This window comes from Ammospiza nelsoni, chromosome Z, assembly GCF_027579445.1.
Source record: "Ammospiza nelsoni isolate bAmmNel1 chromosome Z, bAmmNel1.pri, whole genome shotgun sequence".
In the NCBI taxonomy this organism is placed as follows: domain Eukaryota; kingdom Metazoa; phylum Chordata; class Aves; order Passeriformes; family Passerellidae; genus Ammospiza; species Ammospiza nelsoni.
The window spans coordinates 23868120-23888802 of NC_080669.1; the positions used below are offsets into that span (position 1 = coordinate 23868120).

Genomic DNA, 20683 nt, shown 5'->3' on the forward strand with positions numbered 1-20683 from the left:
ACTTGACACACACTTGTCACAAACATACTGCCAGTGGAGTAATACTTTAAGCCATCCTTCTGTTTTGAGTAAAAGGCAGATTTTATGACAATGCAATGCCACACCACCTCTGTTTCAGTCACACTGTATTTATTCAGTGCTACGATGACTGCTAGCTCCTTATGTTCCTTCAAGAGAATGGGACAAAAACTTTCAGCCTCACAGCATTTCAGTTAGTTTCTCTGCTTTTATTAACAAGCATATAATATTCATTGGCAAAACACTGGATACAAGCTTCACTATCATAAAATCAAAACATTAAGCATTAATCCCCAAAAGGCTTATTCAGACAAAACTAGCCACCAGTAGTACAGAAATTACACAGCAACACAAAGCATAAAAAATTGTAAACTTTTAAATGAAGCTAAGCCAAAAATATGGTTTTACACTCTGACAGTTCCAGAATCTTTATTATGCCACATATGAGGATAAAAGGCTTAGTGGTTGCACTGGCTAATTGTCCCTTAACTGCAAAATGATCCTGTTTGCAGAAGGAAAGAACAAACTTTCCTTTTGTCCAGATAAGTCACTTGAATTAAAGATTCCATCAAACCAATACTTTACATTTCAAACAGAAATAACAAAAATAGCGGAGTATCAGTACTCAAAACTCAGGACTTCTTCCTTCAGCCATACCTCTGTTTGAATTAATGATCCCACTGGTTTCTGTGGAACCATCCAGGTTATTACTAAAGTTACCAATGTAAATGTTCATAGAATTGGACATGTAGTTCCTACCCTATGACCAGGACATGCACAGGTCATTGTGGCTTCAAAAGATTTCCAAAAAACTCTTAAGTAGGATAAAATATGGAACAAATAGTAGAGTCATACATTTATTTTGTATATAAATAAACAGGTAAAACATTACCTGTTGATTTGCCACAAGACCCAAGTTCCTAGGTAATTTTTGTCCTGACTGCAAATTTTGATGAGAGCAGAGATTGAAGCATTGTTCCATGTTCTTTAGTATTGTTCTCTGCAACTTTTTCTTCAAAAATGGATCTCAAGACCCAAGTAGCATCTAGTTGTATCTTATGTAGGGAGATTCATGCGTGGAACAATTTCTGTTACCAACTTTAGGCAGACTAACTAAAGTTGCATTAATGTTTTCAGTGAAACATCCAAACTGAAGTGATTACCTGAGGAAAAGCAGAAACTTGATTTTTCTGTTCAGTAAAGCCTTCTGTACAAAATGTGTACCTAAGATTCATCTCACTGATGTACAGACTGGTTGGCTTTTTCCTATTATCTTTATCTCAATGTAATATTGAGAATGCTGTAAAACAGCAAGTTATATTTATCATCTAGTAGAAAAAAAAAATCTGTATATCCCCTAGGACTGTGTTGTTATAAAGACAATAAGAGCCAGATAAGCTTTCAAAGGCTCATAGCCTACTGGAAAAAATAGCACCATCATAGTTGTAGTCTGATATTTTTTACGGTCCCATATCTCCTGAGTGACAGTGTTGTGTATACTATTGCACAACCATAGAAAAAAATATTCCCAGGTGTGATGGTACACAAATATACCAGACCTAACAATGGCACAAAACATTTTCAGATAGGCTGCAAGTCTTGTCGATTGCTTCCACAATTCACATTAAGGTTTCTTGCAAGATCGTTTATTTTAAAATATTGCTGACAGATAGTTCTTGTACTTACAGAAATTTTAAATCCCCCATTTCACTCGTAAAATAAAAAATGGAACAAAGCATAAAACACACACACCCACCCCCAAATAACAGCCCCAAACAAAACTCCATTTGAACAAGTGAGAAAAGCCATCTACATTCCTTTTCAATGTAATGGTAAGTAGATGCAACATTTACAATTTAAACATAAGCCTAATAAATGCATGTTTCAAACCTATTGCACAAAAGCATAAGTAATGCTCTTTATCCATACAAAACAAAAACATACAGATGAAAGCTACTCAAACTCAATGTAAAAGGAAGAAGCTTGTAAAAACATCTTACAATTTCAATTTATATGCCCGTAAATAAAGCTGGACCACTAAAACCAAAAATACTTGGATGGTAAAATAAGACAGAAGGCTTAAAATAGAATAAATAATTTTATAAAGTTAAAATTTAAACCCCCAAATCTTATTTAAATTCAATATTATATATTCTATCTGAATTCTTTATTTTTAATGAAAGTATACTTAATGAGACTCTAAGCCCAGGTGATTCATCAGTCTCACTGCTGCTGAGGATAATGCAACAAGATACTTCCTTACTGCAACTATTTACCAGCGTAAGAAATTATAAAAACTACTTCACAGTAATGGCATCTTCACAAAAGCCAAAATCAACGACCATGATCTCATCAGAACTAAGAAATATGTATGGCCGTGTCCAAATTTTAGTTCAACTTTCAACAGTATCAGGGTTACTTTACCCAATATAGTCTTGATATAAACTGTCTCTTAAGTGTCACAGAAATTAAACAAGCCTCTGACCCAAAGAAGACCTTGCTCTACACTGTAGTCTTTTAGTGAGACTAACATATGGTACAGACAGAGTCACACCACTCCCGAGGGCAATTTTTGAAGTGAAGATGTTATCACATGTGATTTAGAAAAACAACTGAGTAACTTTGGAGTTTTTTGTTGGTTTGGGGGTTTTTTGTTTGGTTCTCTTAGTTTGTTTTTTTGCTTTTTTTGTTTTTTTTTTTAATGGTGCGATATTATCAGATTAAACACATTGCAAAAGCAGTTACACACAATTACAAGCAAAAACCCCAGCTATAGGTATTAATACTGGCTTGAATTTATGTATCCATATAAACAGAGTTTTCTATATACTGATAGCACCATAACAAATTCAAGTGATTCTAAAGATGGTTATGAAGTTTTACGTTTTCTATTGTAAGTTGTTACAGCAAGAGATAGATTTGAAAGGCTTCTGAATTTGCGTGTTCGTAAATTAATTTCTCAGTTGCTCAAGTACACAAGGAAGAAATGAAATCCCAATGTACTTTAACAGCACTGCGTCAATATCGTCATACAAAAGTTTCCTGCAGTACACACACTTGAGGTAGACAGATCTCATTTATATGTGTATATGTGTATATATATATATATATATATATTTGTTTGTATATATATATATATATATATATATTTGTTTGTGTATATATATATATATATATATATATATTCTGATTAAGGTGGTTAACCAGAATGCTGTCTGGCAGCTTTAGTTTAATGTCTACATCAGGTACAGCCACTTGGTGTATACTCTGGGTGCACAGAGCTGGGACCCTTACAGTCCTGTCCACATTCTCAGGGCCTCGGTGGCAAAGCCAGACTCTTTTTCACACTAGAACAGTAACAATCCTGTAAGAAACAGCTCCAGAGAGGCCCAGTATGTCAGCCTGTGTACACATCCATACCACCTGCATTGACTGCTTTCATGGAAAGTTTTAAAAATGGTAGACACATGATCTTGTTTGTTCTTTTCTGCCAGATCAAGTAATGCTAAAGACAGAAAAAAAGCTGAAAATACACAAACAGCAAGACAAAATCAGAGCCAAATTTGACTGCACGAATCACAGACATGCACACAAACACCACACACGAACCAGATGTGGAGTTCTGTGTGACCTAAACATTCAAATACAGCTATCTTAACACTTTTGTCTGCATGGACAGCAGCATGTTCTGGCCTTTGTGTGGCTCTCCTTTCCATCTCCACAATTCAGGAGAATCCTTTTCATTCTCTGCTCACATAATTTCTTTTTCGTTTCCTTCCTCCTCACATCTGTGACTGTAATCAAAATAAGGAGCCCTGTTGTCAAAGGTAAGCACAAGCAGCAGCAGAGCTGGGAAAGGAGAACTGAAGACTCCAGAGAGGGAAATTAAGGGAAATGTGCTGAGGAATGTAGCGCTTTGAAAACTCAAGAGGAAGAATATTTAAAATGCTTACATAAATCTCTTGCAGTATCAGCTTCTGGTTACTAAGTAACACTTTCTAGCAGAAGAAGCAAAGGAGCACAGCAAGAGGAAGCAGGGCTTCTTATCAAAAGATAATTTATCAAAAAATAACAGGGTTTAATAATAGGAATAGCGACTAGCATTTTCAGCTGACAGGAAAACTCTTCCAAAAATTAGGTTAACTATTTCCAGCTGGCCATAATAGGGCATACACTATTTTCAGTGACTTCACACCTGCGCCAGACAAATGTTCTTACAATTGTACTATGGATGATACATAGTGGATATAGCTTGCAGAAATCACTTTCAACTACAGTTTTTTAAAAGCCAATTATTTCCAAAAGCCTTACAAAAAGTGCAGTGAGCCCTGCTAAGTGCCATTGAGGGTGCTTTCTACAACATATATAGTTATATGTGTATATAGATGTATGTACCCATACATAGATTCATGTGTATTACCTTGCATCCATTAGGGCTGATGCAAGCAAAATTACTAGTTAAGGCCAAAAGGTGCTAAAATAATCTTGTCTTGACTCCCCCTTCCTCCCCACCCCATGTAAGTTTGGAATTGCAGTACAGAAAATGCTATGGTTTTGTAAGAAAACAGCTAAAGAAATTTAAAGTTGCTTGTAAGTTTTAATCAGTGAAATGAAAAATCTGCAATACTCCCACAATTGTCCAAGAGCCACTGTTTCAATAGCTAGTGATAGCAAATTCTCTCTAAATTAAAAACTGATTTCTGCAAGCCACAATACATAAATGTTTATTTTTTAAGAAATTCACAAATCTAGCACTTGTGAGTATTTGTCATTACGTGGTGCAATTTATACCATAGCAAAATATATATCACAGCACATTAAAATCAACTGAAATTATTTCTATTAGTCTTACCAAATTAACACGTATACAGAAGTATCAAAACTTTATTAAAACACAAGGTGAGGGAGAGCAATAACTGGGCAAAAATGACAAATTTACTGGTTTCCCAGATTTTCTTAAGTTTTCAATGCAGCATAATAAATTATCACCAGTCACTGTATTATCAGGTATGTTCAATGCTCTACAGAGTAACTTGAATAAAGCCAATGCAATCAGGCATACTATATAAGACAATAACACTTTGCAAAAATATAGTTTTTAAAGATTTAGAATGCGAGAAGTAACTAAAGCAACTTGGTGTCAAAAGCAACATATTTATATCACCCCACAACACTCAAACTTTTTTTCTGTGTGTAACTGTAAGAGACAAATCAGGCTGAGCTACATGGAACTGTGAAGTGTTTTCAGTATCTGTAAACTTAATGCTGGTAGTGTCTTGCTGAGTTGAAACTTCTTTCTTCCATACAAAAAAGTATAAATATTGTCTGCCCAGAAGTCTAGGTAACACATCCCTAGAAGAAATATTCAGGACAGCCCACTATGAAAGCCCTCCAGTCTTCCAAAATTATTCAGCTGGTTTGTGTCATGTGATTAGTGATGCACTAAGAAGGTGCCAGATGATAGTCTCTGCAAAAAGCTCTGTCCAGAAGGACACTTAAGTTCCCTTACAGCAAGTCCATTTTGGGTCTATAATGTAGCAGTAGAGGTGCTTTCTGCAAGACAGAAATACCAGTAAGTTAAGAAACAAATCCAGAACTAATCTGTTCAGTTGAAAAAACTTCTGTGTCATAAACTAAAGCTTCAATTAAAGTCAAGAGCAGCTATCTGATCTGTCAAAAATTCACCAAGACAAAGACAAGGGGCAACTTCATCTGTGGGGCTCAAACAAGTGATAAAGAACCCTTTCCCCTTTATCTCAGGAGCAGATCTGTTTATCTTGGAAAACTCCCTGAAGTAAGGGATGTCCAGAAAGCAGAAATTAGAGTATGTGGTACTTCATATTTAATAGCTCTCACTTGATTCCTCTTCTGTGATAGCATCCATTGATTTTTTTTTATGAATAGGCAAACTTTTACACCACAACATCCTGCACCATGGACTTTTGTGTCTCATAAAAACAATTACTTCAGCTTGTTTGTTCTGGGCCTTTCGTGTCTCAGTTCCATTTTACATCCACCACTTCTTTCATTTGGGAGGGCAGTTCACAGTTCTGCTTTCCATATGACTCACAATTACACAGATCTCTCACAGGTGAAGAGTAGACTGTATGGATGCACATCAGTTTGATGCTCCTGTTTGGTTCTCTCTGCTACATCACAAAACCCTAATGTTTACATTGTATCCTTTTATCTATACCTACATTCAACTTCAGGTGTTTGTTAATCTCCTGTCACTCAGAACTGTAAAGACCATTTCCAGGTCATTCAGAAACACCATATGAAACAGATTCCAGCAGGATTCCACTTGTGACATCTCTGCATTTTTAACACTGACCATTGACTTTATCCTGTGACTCTTACACAGGTCAATTATTTTGTAATTCCAAACAGAAAAATACTTCTCTACTCCCACATGGACCTCTTCTAGATATGCATCCAAAGCCACCAAGTGATTTCACCTCAGTGTACACTGTATGCTCAGAATGTGTTGCTTTTGCATTACAAATACAAACTTCTTGTTCCAGTAACTCTGTGTGTACATATACTGATCTCCCTCCGAAGTGTTCCGTCGTTTTGCTACTCATTCTTACTGCCTGAAGGAGTTAAAAATAATACTTTTTGTAGCTTCTACTTCCTCTGACAGACTTGAAAACAATTAGACTATTAATACAGTGTTTCCTTTTCTCTTCCAATGAATACTTACTCCTTTCCTTCATTTACTGGAAACAAATAAATACTTGGCATCTAGGGATATTGTGGTAGATACTTATAAAAGTACCTTCTATAAAGCTATACTGCAGTACAGTTCCAAATTATCGCTATTTTATAAACATTTGGCCATTTCATGATTTACATTGAATCATTGTGTCATACCTTAAATCTCCATCTAGTAACAACTACAAACTTGAGCGTATGGTCCTTGCCAAGAATCTCTTCATTGCATAATATGTCCAGCTGACAAAATAAAGGTGACAGTTAATTCACTGGGACCCAATTCAACAAACAATGTATTTCACATATTACTATACATTTGACAAGACTTTTTTTCTCTGAAGACACTGGAACTGGTAATCCTGAAGTTGCCCTGAAGACAAAAATCACACCAGGAAAGAAAAGACAAAATCTGCTCTCAACATGAAGTACTGAAAGACGATGTCAATGCCCGCCTAAGAAATACAGTAAGATATGGATTTAATGTTTGATTTATCTTCCCAAGCAGTACTAAGGTCCTTTCCTGAAAGCTTTACATGCTTCTAAAATGCTTGAATACAGGACAAGGGGAGAGAACTCTCAAAGAGAGCTGTTATTTAGCATACTATGAAATTTTTTTTACCTAACACCAGTCAGGGAGCATTGTTACAAGGACAGAGGTTTTTTTAAAAAAACAGTCTGCCATATATTTATATGCTGCATTTATAGGGGTTTTACAGATACTAAACAGGTATTTTTTGTTTTCTATCTCTGTTTTTAAAAATCTTGGTATTAGAAACAAGGGAAGATCTCAACATAAAAGTATGAGGGATCATATGACTACTAATCAGCTGAACTACAATAGCTGAACATGAACTAAAACCAGGGAACATGTATGAAAACAACAAGTTCCACCAAGTTGGCTTATGTTACAATGTTTTACCCCATAGCCCAGGAAGGCCTGAATGTGCATGCTGTCCACTTACACAGCAGTAACTCAAACCTGAAATAGTCTGTATCAAGCAACCAAGTAACCACATGCTCAAATTCTCCTTCTATATGACTTAGTACTAGTAAAATGATTACATGACCATTTATGTATTTTTTAAGAAGGCAGAAAGGGATAACAAAAAAATAAACAGTACTCCAGAAAAGTTTTTCTTTCAGTAGAAACTAAGTAGATTCTTAAGTCACATCTTGGCACACTGCATCGGAGAAGCGGCTTACACATGCATATACCAAAAGAATACATTAAAAAAATCTCTTCTGAACAATCCTTGTAGCTATGTCAGGAGACAACCACCTCTGAGCCAGCTCAGGACAAGACGGGATACAAGGTTTTGTTTCAGGAAAACTGGCAGAGTTTGGGGATATACTTGAACCATAAGAGAGAGAGAGTGTTAGTTTGAAGTGTACAGAAGCTATGGAGGAAAAGTGATAGAGATGCAAATTGGCTGTTGACAAGATCAAGCAGCAAGGTGTTGACACACTGGACTGGAAAGCAGATTATTTGATTTGCATGAAATGTCTTAATGAAATTCAGTGAATCTGTGTCATAATATGGATTTGAGAGATGTCAAGCTGAGAGTCAACTGAGATGTCCAGAAACTGTTCACAAGATCCAGCCAAGTGATAAATAGGGGCTGCATTAATAGTTTGCCACTTTTAATTTTTGAATCTAGTCTAGGACAAGTTCAAAGTATTGCCTTTCTTGCTGTATCTTTCAACTTAAATTCTTCTCATGATATCCTGTAAAGACAGGGAAAAGTAGGCATCTGATAACACTCTGGTTGAGGTAGGCAGCAACTTCAGACTGAGCTTCACTAAGAGCACAGAAAAGAACAACATATTTGTGGTGCTTTCTCTTCAATGGGACTTCACTGTTGAAGTGGTTCTGTTTGGCCCCTGTAGAGTGCAAACTTCCTAAAATGTTGGAGATAAACTCAACTACAATATATCAAACAAATCATCTTGCCAGAGTCCGTTTAAACACATGTGGAAGCACATAACCAAACTTTTTGCCCAACTATTTAAAAATGCGCATGAAAAGATGCACTGCAAACTAAGTGGAAAGTCCTGTACAGACCCAAGAAAGGACAAGAAAATTGCTATGTAACATATATAGCATTCAAGAAGCGGTGTATGCTTCTGTTTTCTGAAAATAAAATCAGAATAAAAGACATCCTTTTGCAAAGGAACAAACCCACCCCTTTCAAGTTTTTGTATCTGTAAACTTACTTTTAAAAATTAAAATATTACCTCATTAAAAGAAGAAAGGTTGAGTTTTTTGGCAATGAACTTCTTTAGATGCAAGACTGTTGCTTGTGCAGAGCAACGAATCCATTTTCGTTTCAATCCACGCAGTTTGCTGCTATTGCACTCCAAGCAGATGCTTACCTTCAGGAAAAGGCAAAAAATCAAGAGTTGGCTGCAACAATTATCTGCAGTCTTATGTATTCCACATGCAATTTTTATTAATCCAATATAGCGAAGCACAGTACTAGTGTTCTTTACACTGAAATGCCTATTAAGAAAACCATATTTTCTAAGATTTCCTAAGTTGAGTGGTAAGTAATAAGACAAATATGCTCAAGTAGTAATTTTTGATGTTGGAACAACACTGCCTCAGTCCAAATTCATAGGTTGTCAATAGCTTAAGAGGGCCATAAGCTAAAAGCTAGAGCAAGAAAACAGTAAGAAAACCATTGTCAATTCTTAAAGATTGCTTCTAACATAATTTCTTGCTGTCAATGCAACTGCTAATCTAGTTTAATTTTAACATGTTTAAAAGGAATGAATACAAATGATATGACAAATATTTCAAATTCTCACTTTTTCTCCCATCCAGCTATTCATTACAGTCTAAACTCTTTGTGATGGCATGCTTGTATTACACTAGGAGGATCTAGTAACATGTACAATCCCTTTGAAAGTTCCCTTACATGGCAACTGGGAAGAAAATTAACCCAAGCTAAAGTTACTCTGGACTTGCATAACCAGAAGTTATAAAAGGCATGGCTTGTTTATACCAAAGGGAAGTTTCACCTTCAAACAAGCTTTGTGTTCTAAACTTAACAGTGGGCTTCCCTGCTTTTATAATCTTTTTATGATTCAGGGCTAACATTGTATTAGTATTAAAGGTTGAAAACAAAATATGTAGTAAGTTAGTAAGACTGCTGTTAAGGAAACCTGTCTGGCCATCCAAGAGCCACTCTGGCAGCCACATTCCCACCACCTAAGCTGAGAATGAAGCCCCTTCACAGCTACACCCCTCACACTCGCATTCAGACCAGGATTCCCTACTAGCTCAACCCCAGGTTTTCCATAGCAGAGTCAGACATCCAGGTCCTTCAAACAGCTTAATCGTGGTGCAGTAACTAAATAACAGCTCCAGCTGGTGCCTCTGAGAAGGGGCCCCGAACAAAGGAACCCTGGGCTCTCATACCCTCACAGCACCAAAGTCTGGGGGTCTCAGCTGCTTCTGTGTCTCGGTGTCCAGTCCCCAGGCTGGTGCCACAGGTCTCTGTGCCCCTTCCTGTGCCAGGGGTTGGCAGTTCATGGCCTCTTGCCTCGGGCTCCCATCCAGAGCTCAGCCTGCAGCTCTCATTGCAACTGCACCCTGAGCTACCTGCACTGAATGTGTGAACAGTGCCAGAGGTTTAATTCATAATTACCAATACACATTCAGCTTAATGTATCGTGGTAACACTGGGGTACACTCCTGTATAAAGTGGAAAATTACATTAATTTGTTTTGACAGCAAACTTTAAAGACTCATAAACAATCAAAACTATAAAGATATTTGGAAGAAGATTTGAATGTATTCTCCATTCCTGGCAAAACCCAAAGGTAAAACCTCATGCTTACAAAAAAGCACTGTCCAAACTGCATCATGTTTGTATCAGAGAACAGAAGAAGTAGCTTGAAATAAACTCATTTTCTTCTCTGTTAGATTATCAAAGTTACCTTACCAAACCACAACAGCTAAAACACAAGATAAAACTAGAGCATGCCCTATGAGCCCACCTGTTCATCACTTCGGTGGTAGTCATTATCTTCTTCCTGTTTTTCCTCCGAAGTTTCTTTATTTATATTTTCATCTGCTTTAGTTTCACCTTAGATAAAAAAACCACATATATGGGATACTCAAATATTATTATCATATATAAACTCCACATACACTCAGCAGCATCTGATAGCTCCAATACAATTAAAACAGCAAGTTTCAGGACTGCAGTATAGAATAAGCTTTGCTATTCCTAAATTGTGCTTATCAGCTTAAGCTACACGTCCAGCCAACAGCCCGTGACATGAAAGAGGAGAACACCTATGGAGTTCAGCAGCTAACAGCCCAGAAGCTGGGTAATTTCACAGTCCCCATGTAGGCACTGCTATGGAGACCAACTTTGCCACAAGCAACATGCAATTAACACCTAAAACCAAAATTCTGTGCAGAAATAAGGGACAAGGCAACAATCCTATGCTGACTCTATTCCTTGCTGTTACAAAACAATGATTGTAATATACTCACTGGGCACATACTTCCAAAAGATCTGTTCATCAATTTACTATATATCACCCACCAAAGACAGAATAAATAAAGGACTATTTACCATTTCGATGAGAATCTAGGTGCTGTTTTGTAGAACATGTCTCCCCTTTGATATCCCCTGGAACTTCCATGCCCAGTTTGTGATAAAACTCCCTTTGCTTTTTCATTTCCGCTGTTTAAAATTGCAAATATTAATTCCTGTAATAAAGTTCTAATGCAATATTTATGAAGTTATTCCAAATCCCTTCCCACTTTAGGATTGCCAACAAGTGGCGGTACTGTCATTATTTACTGTCTTCTATCACTCCTATTGCATCAAGTTACACCTAATCTTATTTTTCAGAATTAGAAAAGCATAAAGTTATCTGTATAGTTACTACTATACTATTGCTGCTAGAATGAGATGGAATTTAAAATACTGCAGCTAATTTTGAATATCCCCCATTTTGAACATGACCCCCATTTTGAATATGATCCTCATTTTGAATGTTGAGTATTTCAGTCAAAACATTGGTTTTGAATTTTTATTCATAGTTCTGGTTTTCAATATCCCAGAAATTATTTTTAAAGTATCTATTTAATCACACTGACAGTTGGAAATGCCCTGGTTAAAAAGCAGCTTCAATAGATTAAAATACTCTATTTAAATGAAAACTTTAACATACATTAAGACCAAAAAAACCCACTGAGCAATATTTATAAAGTATTTCTTTAGTTTAACAGATCTAGCATCAAAGAGGATTATGAAAACAGTAATTGAAATTTCTCTAAGCAGAAACTAAAAGCATTTTAAAATTGCATTTTACCTCTGAGAATTCTAGAAAGCTTGCACAACAGGTATAACAAAAACAAATTAGAGTTATGGTATGGCAACATTTGAAAGCTGAACGACTATTCTGCTTTACATAATACTGCTTTTGGAAGAAACATCCCATGTTGCCTCCGACCACCCCCACACTCAGTTGCTGGTACAACAGGTAAAAAATTAAATTAATTGCTAAAAATTACACAAGTGAAAGAGTCTCGTTTTCCACTGTATTTTTCCTCAGTTGCCCCCCTGGCCCCTCTTTACATCACTTGAAACTTTCTTTTATCTTTAATGTCAAAGAAGGATGTGCAAACTGACCTTTAAAAAGGTCACACCGCAACTTACCTTCTTGGAGGCCTGGCACAAGTTTGTAAACAATATCTTGCATTGTTCTGTCATGACTAGCAAGGAAAAACAAAAACAAAATCAACAAAAAAACAAAAACAAAATCAAAAGCTTAAGTTCATGATCTTGATTGAAAATATTTCTCTTTAAAAAGTTCCAGTAGTAACCATATGCAAAAATCTCTAAATTCATTTAAGAAGAATTTTACTTTTCAATCAGTATTTCTATTGAACCAGAAAGAACAGCAACACAAAAGAAACTATGAAAAAGTATAAGCTAAGGCAGAAAACAAATGGAAGTGTGAGAAAAACTATTCTGTAGACTAGTTTTCACAATTCAGCCCACTGAGTATGTCCTTCTGCATCAAGACAAGTATGACAGTAATAACCTAAAACTCTTTTCCAACTTAGAGATAAACTCATTTTTATTACAAAAGAATCAATAATAGCTTGTTTCTCACCCCTAAAGACTAATTTCTCACATTTCTAGATTAGTTATCTTTACTAGGATCTTCTAAAATGCATGAGACGAGTTCAGAGAAAAAGACCACAACAAACTAAATTTTAAAATTTTTGCTATTCCCAAATTGTGCTTATCAGCTCAAGCTACACTTCCAGCCATGCCCTTTTATTCTTAAAAGGGCAAAGTAACGGTGAGAAACATTATTTAGCTAAGTAGCCTGTAGACGTAGTGTGGCTCAAATGAAAAAAAATCAACAATCCCACTGCAGGACAGTGGGGACAGGTAAAATTCTAAACTTTAATCCCCAGCTCACCTAGAAAAATCCTGTTCTAATCTAAAATAAGTTATGGGTCTCAAAGAAATTAAGTATTACATTAAATTCCAATTAAGAAATAGTATAAGAAGCATTTCAAGTGTCTGCCTTGACTGCTGCAATGTCATAATCTCAAGAGTGTCTGCAGTATCAAGTCCTGAATTGGATTTCAACAAAAAAGGCTTACAAGAGTAGTCTCAGGCTTCTCATAACCTGACATGAGCACTCCACATCAGTGGAGATCAGTAAGCAAGTACAGAAATGGTGACAAATCAAGACATTTACAAGCAGTAATTACAATATTCTAAGTAGCACTACAAGATTCAGAATATCACTTATCCTAAATTCATGTCATTTTCACCAGCAGCAATCTCATTTGTACAGGCTGAGATGATGAAATGTGATTTATGGATTGCAAACACTTTGCCAAAATTATTTGAACAAAAATATATAAGTATGACACCACCATTAAATCAGAGGTGACAATTTGGGGGTTGGAACTAGATCATACAGATGATCTTTAAGGTACCAAAGAATTTAAGACTCTGTGATGCTTTTTAAGAGTATTTAAAAATGTAAACAAGGAGACACATTTGGTTTACCTGTTTTTCAGACAGATGAATAGGAGTTTAAATCTCCATTTTCAAACACTTTGTGATACTCCAGACTGTCAATTATTTTTTTAAAAAGGTAAATAAATAGACTGGACAAAGTCTGTTTCAGTTTCAATGGGCAATATTTTACAACTAATTTAAACAGCTTATTTAAGTTGAAGTGTATTCAACAACAAAAAACAAATAACAAATTGCCTTCTAGCTGCTCTCAATATCATGTTGTTTCCTGGCCCTTTTTGCACAAAAACCAAGTTTTTGAACCGAGGCAAACACGTTGTCTTACATGTCATTTATTCATTCTTGCCTATTTGCATGTACCTGTCCCTTTAATTATACCCTCTTACAGGAGTAGGAGTGTATATTATAAATGTGGAGACAGCATACTTAGTTACAGGCTCCTGAATGAGGGTGAGCTTGAGCAATGTAAGTATGTGTAGAACATTGACAGTTTTCTGCAAAAGTGCAATCAAACTCATTTGCTAAAACCATTGCTTCCAAAATTGTTATAGAAGTGAGAAAGGCATGTTGAAAAATGCTATGAACAAACACAAGCGCTTTATAGTGGAAGACAAATCACTATTTGATACGCAACAGCTAATGCAGACACACCATTACAATGTATTTTCATCACCAGGAGTAAAATGGAAAGAAAGCACTCAAGGAAAAGAAAAAGAACGTCTTTTCTGACAAGAAAAGGAGGAAAAAACCCAACAAAAATACTTAGTGAACATGCAATTTGACTATGCAAATGCAGATGGAAAATAAAGAGAGAGGTGACTGGCAAAAGCCAACATGGCTTTCACTATAAGCAAACCAGGTCTGACAAATTGGGTGGTCTTCTATGATGAGGTTACAGAGACAGTGGATGAGGAAAGGGTGAGTCATGGCATCTACCTGGACTTGTGCAAAGCATTTGATGCTGTCCCGCACAACATCCTTGTCCCTAACTGGAGAGATCTGGATTTGACTAATGCAGCACTTAGCGCATAAAGAATTGTTGGATTAAGAAAGGCTGGATAAAGAAAGTCTGGATGGTTGCACTCAAAAGAGTTGTGATCAACAGTTCAATATCCAAGAGGAGACCAGTCACAAGTGCTGTCCCTCAGGGGTCAGTACTGAGATCAATGCTATTTAACATCTTTGTCAGTGACAGTGGGATTGAGAGCACCCTCAGCAAATTTGCCAGCAAGACCAAGCTGTATGGGGCAGTAGACATGCTGGAAGGAAGCAATACTTAGGAGGTAGGTCCATGTGAAGCTCAAAGTTCAACAAGGCCAAGTACAAGGTCCTGCACCTGGACTGGGGTAATCCCAAGCACAAATATAGGCTGGGCAGAGAAGTGACTGAGCGCAGCTCTGAGGGGAAGGACATGGGGATATTAGCAAATGGAAAAATCAACATGACCTGGCAATGTGCACTTGCAGTCCAGAAAGCCAACTGCAACCTAGGCTGCATCAAAAGAAACTCAGCAGCAGATCGAAGCAGGTGATTCTGTCCTTCTACTCTGCCTGCAAAAGCCCCTACCTAGACCAGTGCTTTCAGCTCTGAGACCCCCAAAGGATGTGGACCTACTGGAGTGAGTCCACAGGAGAGCCATGAAAATGACCTCCTCTCATGTGAAGACAGGCTGATAGAGTTGGAGCTGTAGAGCCTGGAGAAGGAAGACTGCAGGGAACTGTCAGAGCAGTCTTCCAGTACATGCAGGGAACCCAAAAGAAGGCTGGAAATAGACTTTTTAGACAAGCATGTAGTCATAGGACAAGGGGGAATGGTTTTAAACTAAAAGATGACAGATATAGGTTAGATAACAGGTAGAAATTCTTCAGTGAGAGTGGCAAGGCTGGAAGAGGTTGTTCAGAGAAGTTGTGCATACCCCACCCCCAGAAAGGAGGTGGGGTGGGGGGGTCAGTCCAGGCTTCATGGTACTTTGAGAAACCTGAACTAGACGATCTCAAAGGTCCCTTCCAGCCCAAACCATTCTATGATGATTCTATGACATTCTTATCTGTTCCTACAACCTAAGCAGACCTTTGAAAGATTAACTGAACAATAAAGCTGAAAATTATTTCTCTTATTACTGTCACACAGAAAAGCACTGTTCAACCGAGACTAATTTTTGATAATTTTGTAAAAGTGTAATTCCTACAAATGTTTCATATATATAATTTTTACAACCCAAGCATACAAAATGAGGAATGACTATATCCCATTAAAAATCACACTGAAATTAAGTGTACAGTTAACTTGCTTGTAAGTCTGGAACAAGCTGCCATGCTAAGGCCTTGCAATCTCATAGCAGAAGTTTCATTCTGTATCTCCTTCTCAGTTGCCTTCATACTTCTTTTTCAATGTTTAACATGCTGATAAGCAAGAGCAAAAATTCTGAGAGAAGCTGTACTGTACCAAAGGGGATGACCCAGACTAGAGTGAAGCTACTAGCACTTCTGCTTTTATACTTACCCAATATACTGTAATGGGTGGCTCTGATGTATAACAATCCTACAGGTTGGACAGGTGTTGTTTTCCTCCAAATATTTCACTAGGCAGCTTCTACAGACTAGTAAAAAAGACATTCACAATTTAAAAGGAATAAAAGTAGCATAACAGAAGTCTGCTTTTATACAGTCACAGAATGCACAATACTGAAATTTACACGAAGTTCATTTTTCTGCATCATATGTCTAATCTTGCAGAACACAGTTTCAAGTACCTTTCATAAGATTTCCTGATACAGGAAAAGGATGCAGTCGAATTAGAGAATCTATACCTATCAAAAACATTAACACATTACACAACAGAAAATCTCACTTCAAAATTTACTAGAACAATTTCTAGCAGGTCAACATTCAGCTTGCATTGGATGACATTACAGGAACTATTTGCCATTAAGATACTAGACAAAAAATATTTGCTTTAACCATGGCCACCTACAGTACAAGTGGCATGTGTGGTGGCAGCACACAAAAAGAATTCCAAAGCAGGAAAGTGGATATCTTGGTGTTATTTTAATTCTAACTTTCACAGAGTATACTACAGCTGAACTTCCACCAGAAAAAAAAAATGACATTGTCACAGACCTTCAATATTAGTAAAATGTCATGCTAGGAGTTGCTGAGTAGTGATTCACTGCTAAGCTGTATGTTTCTATACGCATACACACAATCGTCCATTGTTTTCAAAGTAAACTATTTATACACCACTCTCCTGCCCCAAAACAGTACTCATAAAATACACTACTAAATGATATCCTCACTCACTTGAAGTTACAACTGAAAAGGTATGGAGAAAAGAAGGGAGGTTTTCTTGAGGTGCACTAGTTCATGTAGTCTTGGTATTAATGCACTTTTCACACAAAACAAAAGGATTTCTGTAACTATAGTGCCATCTACCTCTCAAACAAGAAGACAGTACAATTACATAAAGATCCGTTGACTAAAAAAAAAGTAACAGTAAATGAAGTACTATAACTTTGCATTGTGTTTTGCATTTACACACCTAGGATGACAGCACTGTTGGTGGCAGACGTTAGACAAAGCCTCATCTTGCACAGCAGTTTGCTCCAGCAGAGTGCCAGAACAGAGTGCAAAAGTGAAGCCAAACTCCATTCCTACCAAGTCAATAGAAGCAGAATCTGACAGAGGAAGCAGGGACAGGTATCCTGGAAGGAGTATAGGGATGTTGCTAACTTGGGTAGGGAAGGGTCAGAAAAGCCAAATGACAGCTGAAGCTGAACTTGGCAAGGAATATGAAGCATTATAACGGTTTCTGTAAGTATGTAACAAAAAGAAGGTCAAAGAATGTGTAATCCCCAGACTGGCAAATCAGTAACAATGGACAAGAAGATGCCTGAGATATTCAATTTTTCTGCCCCAGTCTTCTCTAGCAATTTCTCCTCCCACAGCTATCGCATAGATGAACTGCAAAGGAGGCACTGGGTAGTAAGGTCCCTTCTACTGTGTGAATTCCCACGAACACCTGGGAATGTGAATACACGTAAGTCTCTGGGACCTGACGAGATGCGTCCCAGTGGCCAAGCCACTAACAGCGACAGTCCCGACAGTCAGGTGAAGTCCCCGGTGACCAGGAAAAGGGAAACATTGCTTCCACTTTTAGGAAGTGGTAGAAAGGGAGAGATCTGGAAATCATCAACCTGTCTACCTTAACTCTGTGCCTGGGAAGATCACTGAGTACTAGAATGTGTGCTAAGGCATGTGAAGGACAGGGAGGTGACTCCAGACAGCCAGCACAGCTTCACCAAGGACTCTGAGCAACTTGATGCCACTGAAGATGCCCCTGCCCATTGCTGTGGTGATGCATTAGGTGACTTTTATAGTTCCCTTCCAACCCAAAGCATTCTGTGATATCTAAAATATCATCCCATGTTAGTACATCTTCCAGCTTGGACTAGGTAAACACTAACTCCTAAAATGAACTAGTCACAAGTTAGCTAATGTTCTGGCAGGTTTCAGTCTGTGCACAGCAGCCAAATAAATGCCACTAGATAGCTCATGAAGGGTGCTGCAGCCATCTAGGTTCTTTTTTTCTGGAGTCAGGTTGGGATTATAAACTCTCCTGAAACTAGAAGTCTTTGGAGTAATGGACAGGCAATATGGAAATTGTTCTGTGGTCTGAAGCAGTATTACTTCTAGAATTTTGCATTACTTTGGTTTTCCAGTATCTCTGATCTCTGTTTACCCAGATATACAGGCAGTGACTGTGGACATGAGCTGTAAATTTTCTCATTTCTCATACACATCAGAGAGGTTTCATAAGAACAGAAACAGACAAGGCTAATGTTCACTTTTTTATTTTAACAGTTTCACTTCTCTTGACTTTTTTCATTTCTGTATCTAGTTCAAGTTGACCTTTTATCACCTGATGCATTCAAAAGATGATACATTTCATAATGTGAGGTAATCCCTTTCAAAACATAGAAACATTATAAACTTTGTGTTTATAATTTTAGTTTTGTTAGCATTTACATGTGAAACATGTAAACACTAACAAAACTGATATTACAAACAGAAAGTTTAACAAGACCAGCATGTATCATCTAGCCTAGATGTTTAATCAAGGAACAGACACAAACAAAAAAAAAGACTTGACTTTTTTTTTTAGTTACTACTAATGAAATTTTTAGCAACTAACTTAGTGGCCTACCTGTCACCAACAAACTAAAACCATAGCAGAGAAGTAAGTAGGAAAGAAAGTGAAAACACTTTGCTTTCTCCTAAACTCAGTTCTACAAAAATTTGCCCTGTTCCTCCAGAGGGCTGGCCTTGGTCATCCAAATTACTTTCACTAAAGGACCCAAGAACTTTATTTACTACTGAAGAGTCTTTGAATGGTTAAAGATCAGTAAATGAGAGAAAAATTGAAAAGGTAAGAAAAATGTGCAGTTCTGAGTAGAAGAGAATGAAAATTTCAAGGTGGTGTAATTTAGAAGAGAATTCACTATCTCAACACACAGGGTAATTTCATTATGGATTTTGCAAAGATGCTTTTCCAGGAACATATATCATTAGCATTATCTTACACAATACAAACACGTATGAAGTTTTGTTAAAAACATAGGAAGGACTCTGTGCCTCTTCCCACAAAACTGATTATACAGGGCACAGTGCAAAGTAGCACTCATAAAATATAAATTGTCAAAATAAGGGAGAAACAAGTTAAAGAAAACCCCAGAAAAAGTAGCAGGAAAAGGTAGTAAGGTGCATGTCCTGACTTCTGCAGTAAATGCCGTAGAGCTGTGGATTTCCTCCATAAGCAAATGTAAGAGATGGTGCAGACGATACCAGCTGAGGGGTATTTGTGACGCTCCACTTTATTTTTAAAGAACAATAAAAAATTACCTCTCTCTAGCTGTTAGCCGTGTTAACTTGTTATGATACTCATTTTGGATACACTCTTCTATCTAGCAGCAGTAAAGAAATTTGGGCAAAACTAAGTAGAAGGCTAGCTGTGAAAACAATAGTATGGAAATTGAGACAGGAAGCAAGAAGGCTCTGGAGAGACCTTAAAGCAGTCTTCCAAAAAGTTGAAGGGCACTACAAGAGAGATGGAGATGAACTTTGTACAGGGGCATGTACCAACAGGACAAGGGGGAATGGCTTCAAACTGAAGGAAGATAGGTTCAGATTAGATATTAGAAATAACTGGCACAGGTAATTGGCACAGGTTGCCTGAAGAAACTATGGACGTACCATCACTGGAAGCATTCAAGCCTAGGTTGTATGGGTCTTTGAACAACCTGATCCAGTAGATGCTGACCCTGCCCATGACCTATAGATTCTAGAACTATTCTGTGATTCTCAGAATCATAGAACAAACCTTTCTACTATCCTAGATTCTATGAGGATTTCAGAAAAACATGAAGTGTGACAAGTGCAGCAAATTGATCACAGCTGATAAACAGAGCTTCTAAATGGAATAAAAAACAATCACTGACAAATCATGAACATTGTCATTCCCCTTTGTCAGATATAAAAGCTGAAGTCTGCCGACACTTTTTGTTTTATGATAAATACACATCACAAATTAATTGCCTTCCAAGAAAATTTAGGGCTAAGTCATTAAGCTAATTTAAGCTGATAAAGCCTACTAGCTTTATCAGAATAAACATAAATATTGTGGCAGAACAATTTTAAAACATGGGATGGGTTGCAAGGTTTTAAGTCATCTTTAGCTTACATGAAAATAGAAATTCACAGGAGTAATTCATCAACAAACAACTACTTTATCACAATGTTTTGGAACACAAGCTTATTTCTAGGATACAGTACAACATACTTTATCAAAAAACTACTCTGTTTTCTGCAGAGGAACAGGAGAGAAAGAGACATCTGAAAGGCTCCAGGTGGAGAATATATGCTACATCA

The 20683-nt window shown here is 37.1% G+C and overlaps 1 protein-coding gene across 2 annotated transcripts in view; it reads right to left on the bottom strand.

The window, feature by feature from the left end:
• Positions 1 to 206: 206 nt before the first annotated feature.
• The window catches only part of PCGF3 (polycomb group ring finger 3), a 55293-nt gene continuing 34816 nt past the window's right edge, over positions 207 to 20683 (bottom strand). For both annotated transcript variants that reach the window (XM_059492817.1, XM_059492816.1), the window contains 7 exons: positions 16263 to 16359; positions 12414 to 12469; positions 11322 to 11432; positions 10735 to 10823; positions 8968 to 9105; positions 6892 to 6972; positions 207 to 5571 (listed from right to left, as the gene is read on the bottom strand). In XM_059492817.1, the coding sequence (XP_059348800.1) occupies positions 5524 to 5571; positions 6892 to 6972; positions 8968 to 9105; positions 10735 to 10823; positions 11322 to 11432; positions 12414 to 12469; positions 16263 to 16359 (620 nt within the window). In that variant the 3' untranslated portion in view covers positions 207 to 5523. The remainder of the gene's footprint in view (positions 5572 to 6891; positions 6973 to 8967; positions 9106 to 10734; positions 10824 to 11321; positions 11433 to 12413; positions 12470 to 16262; positions 16360 to 20683) is intronic.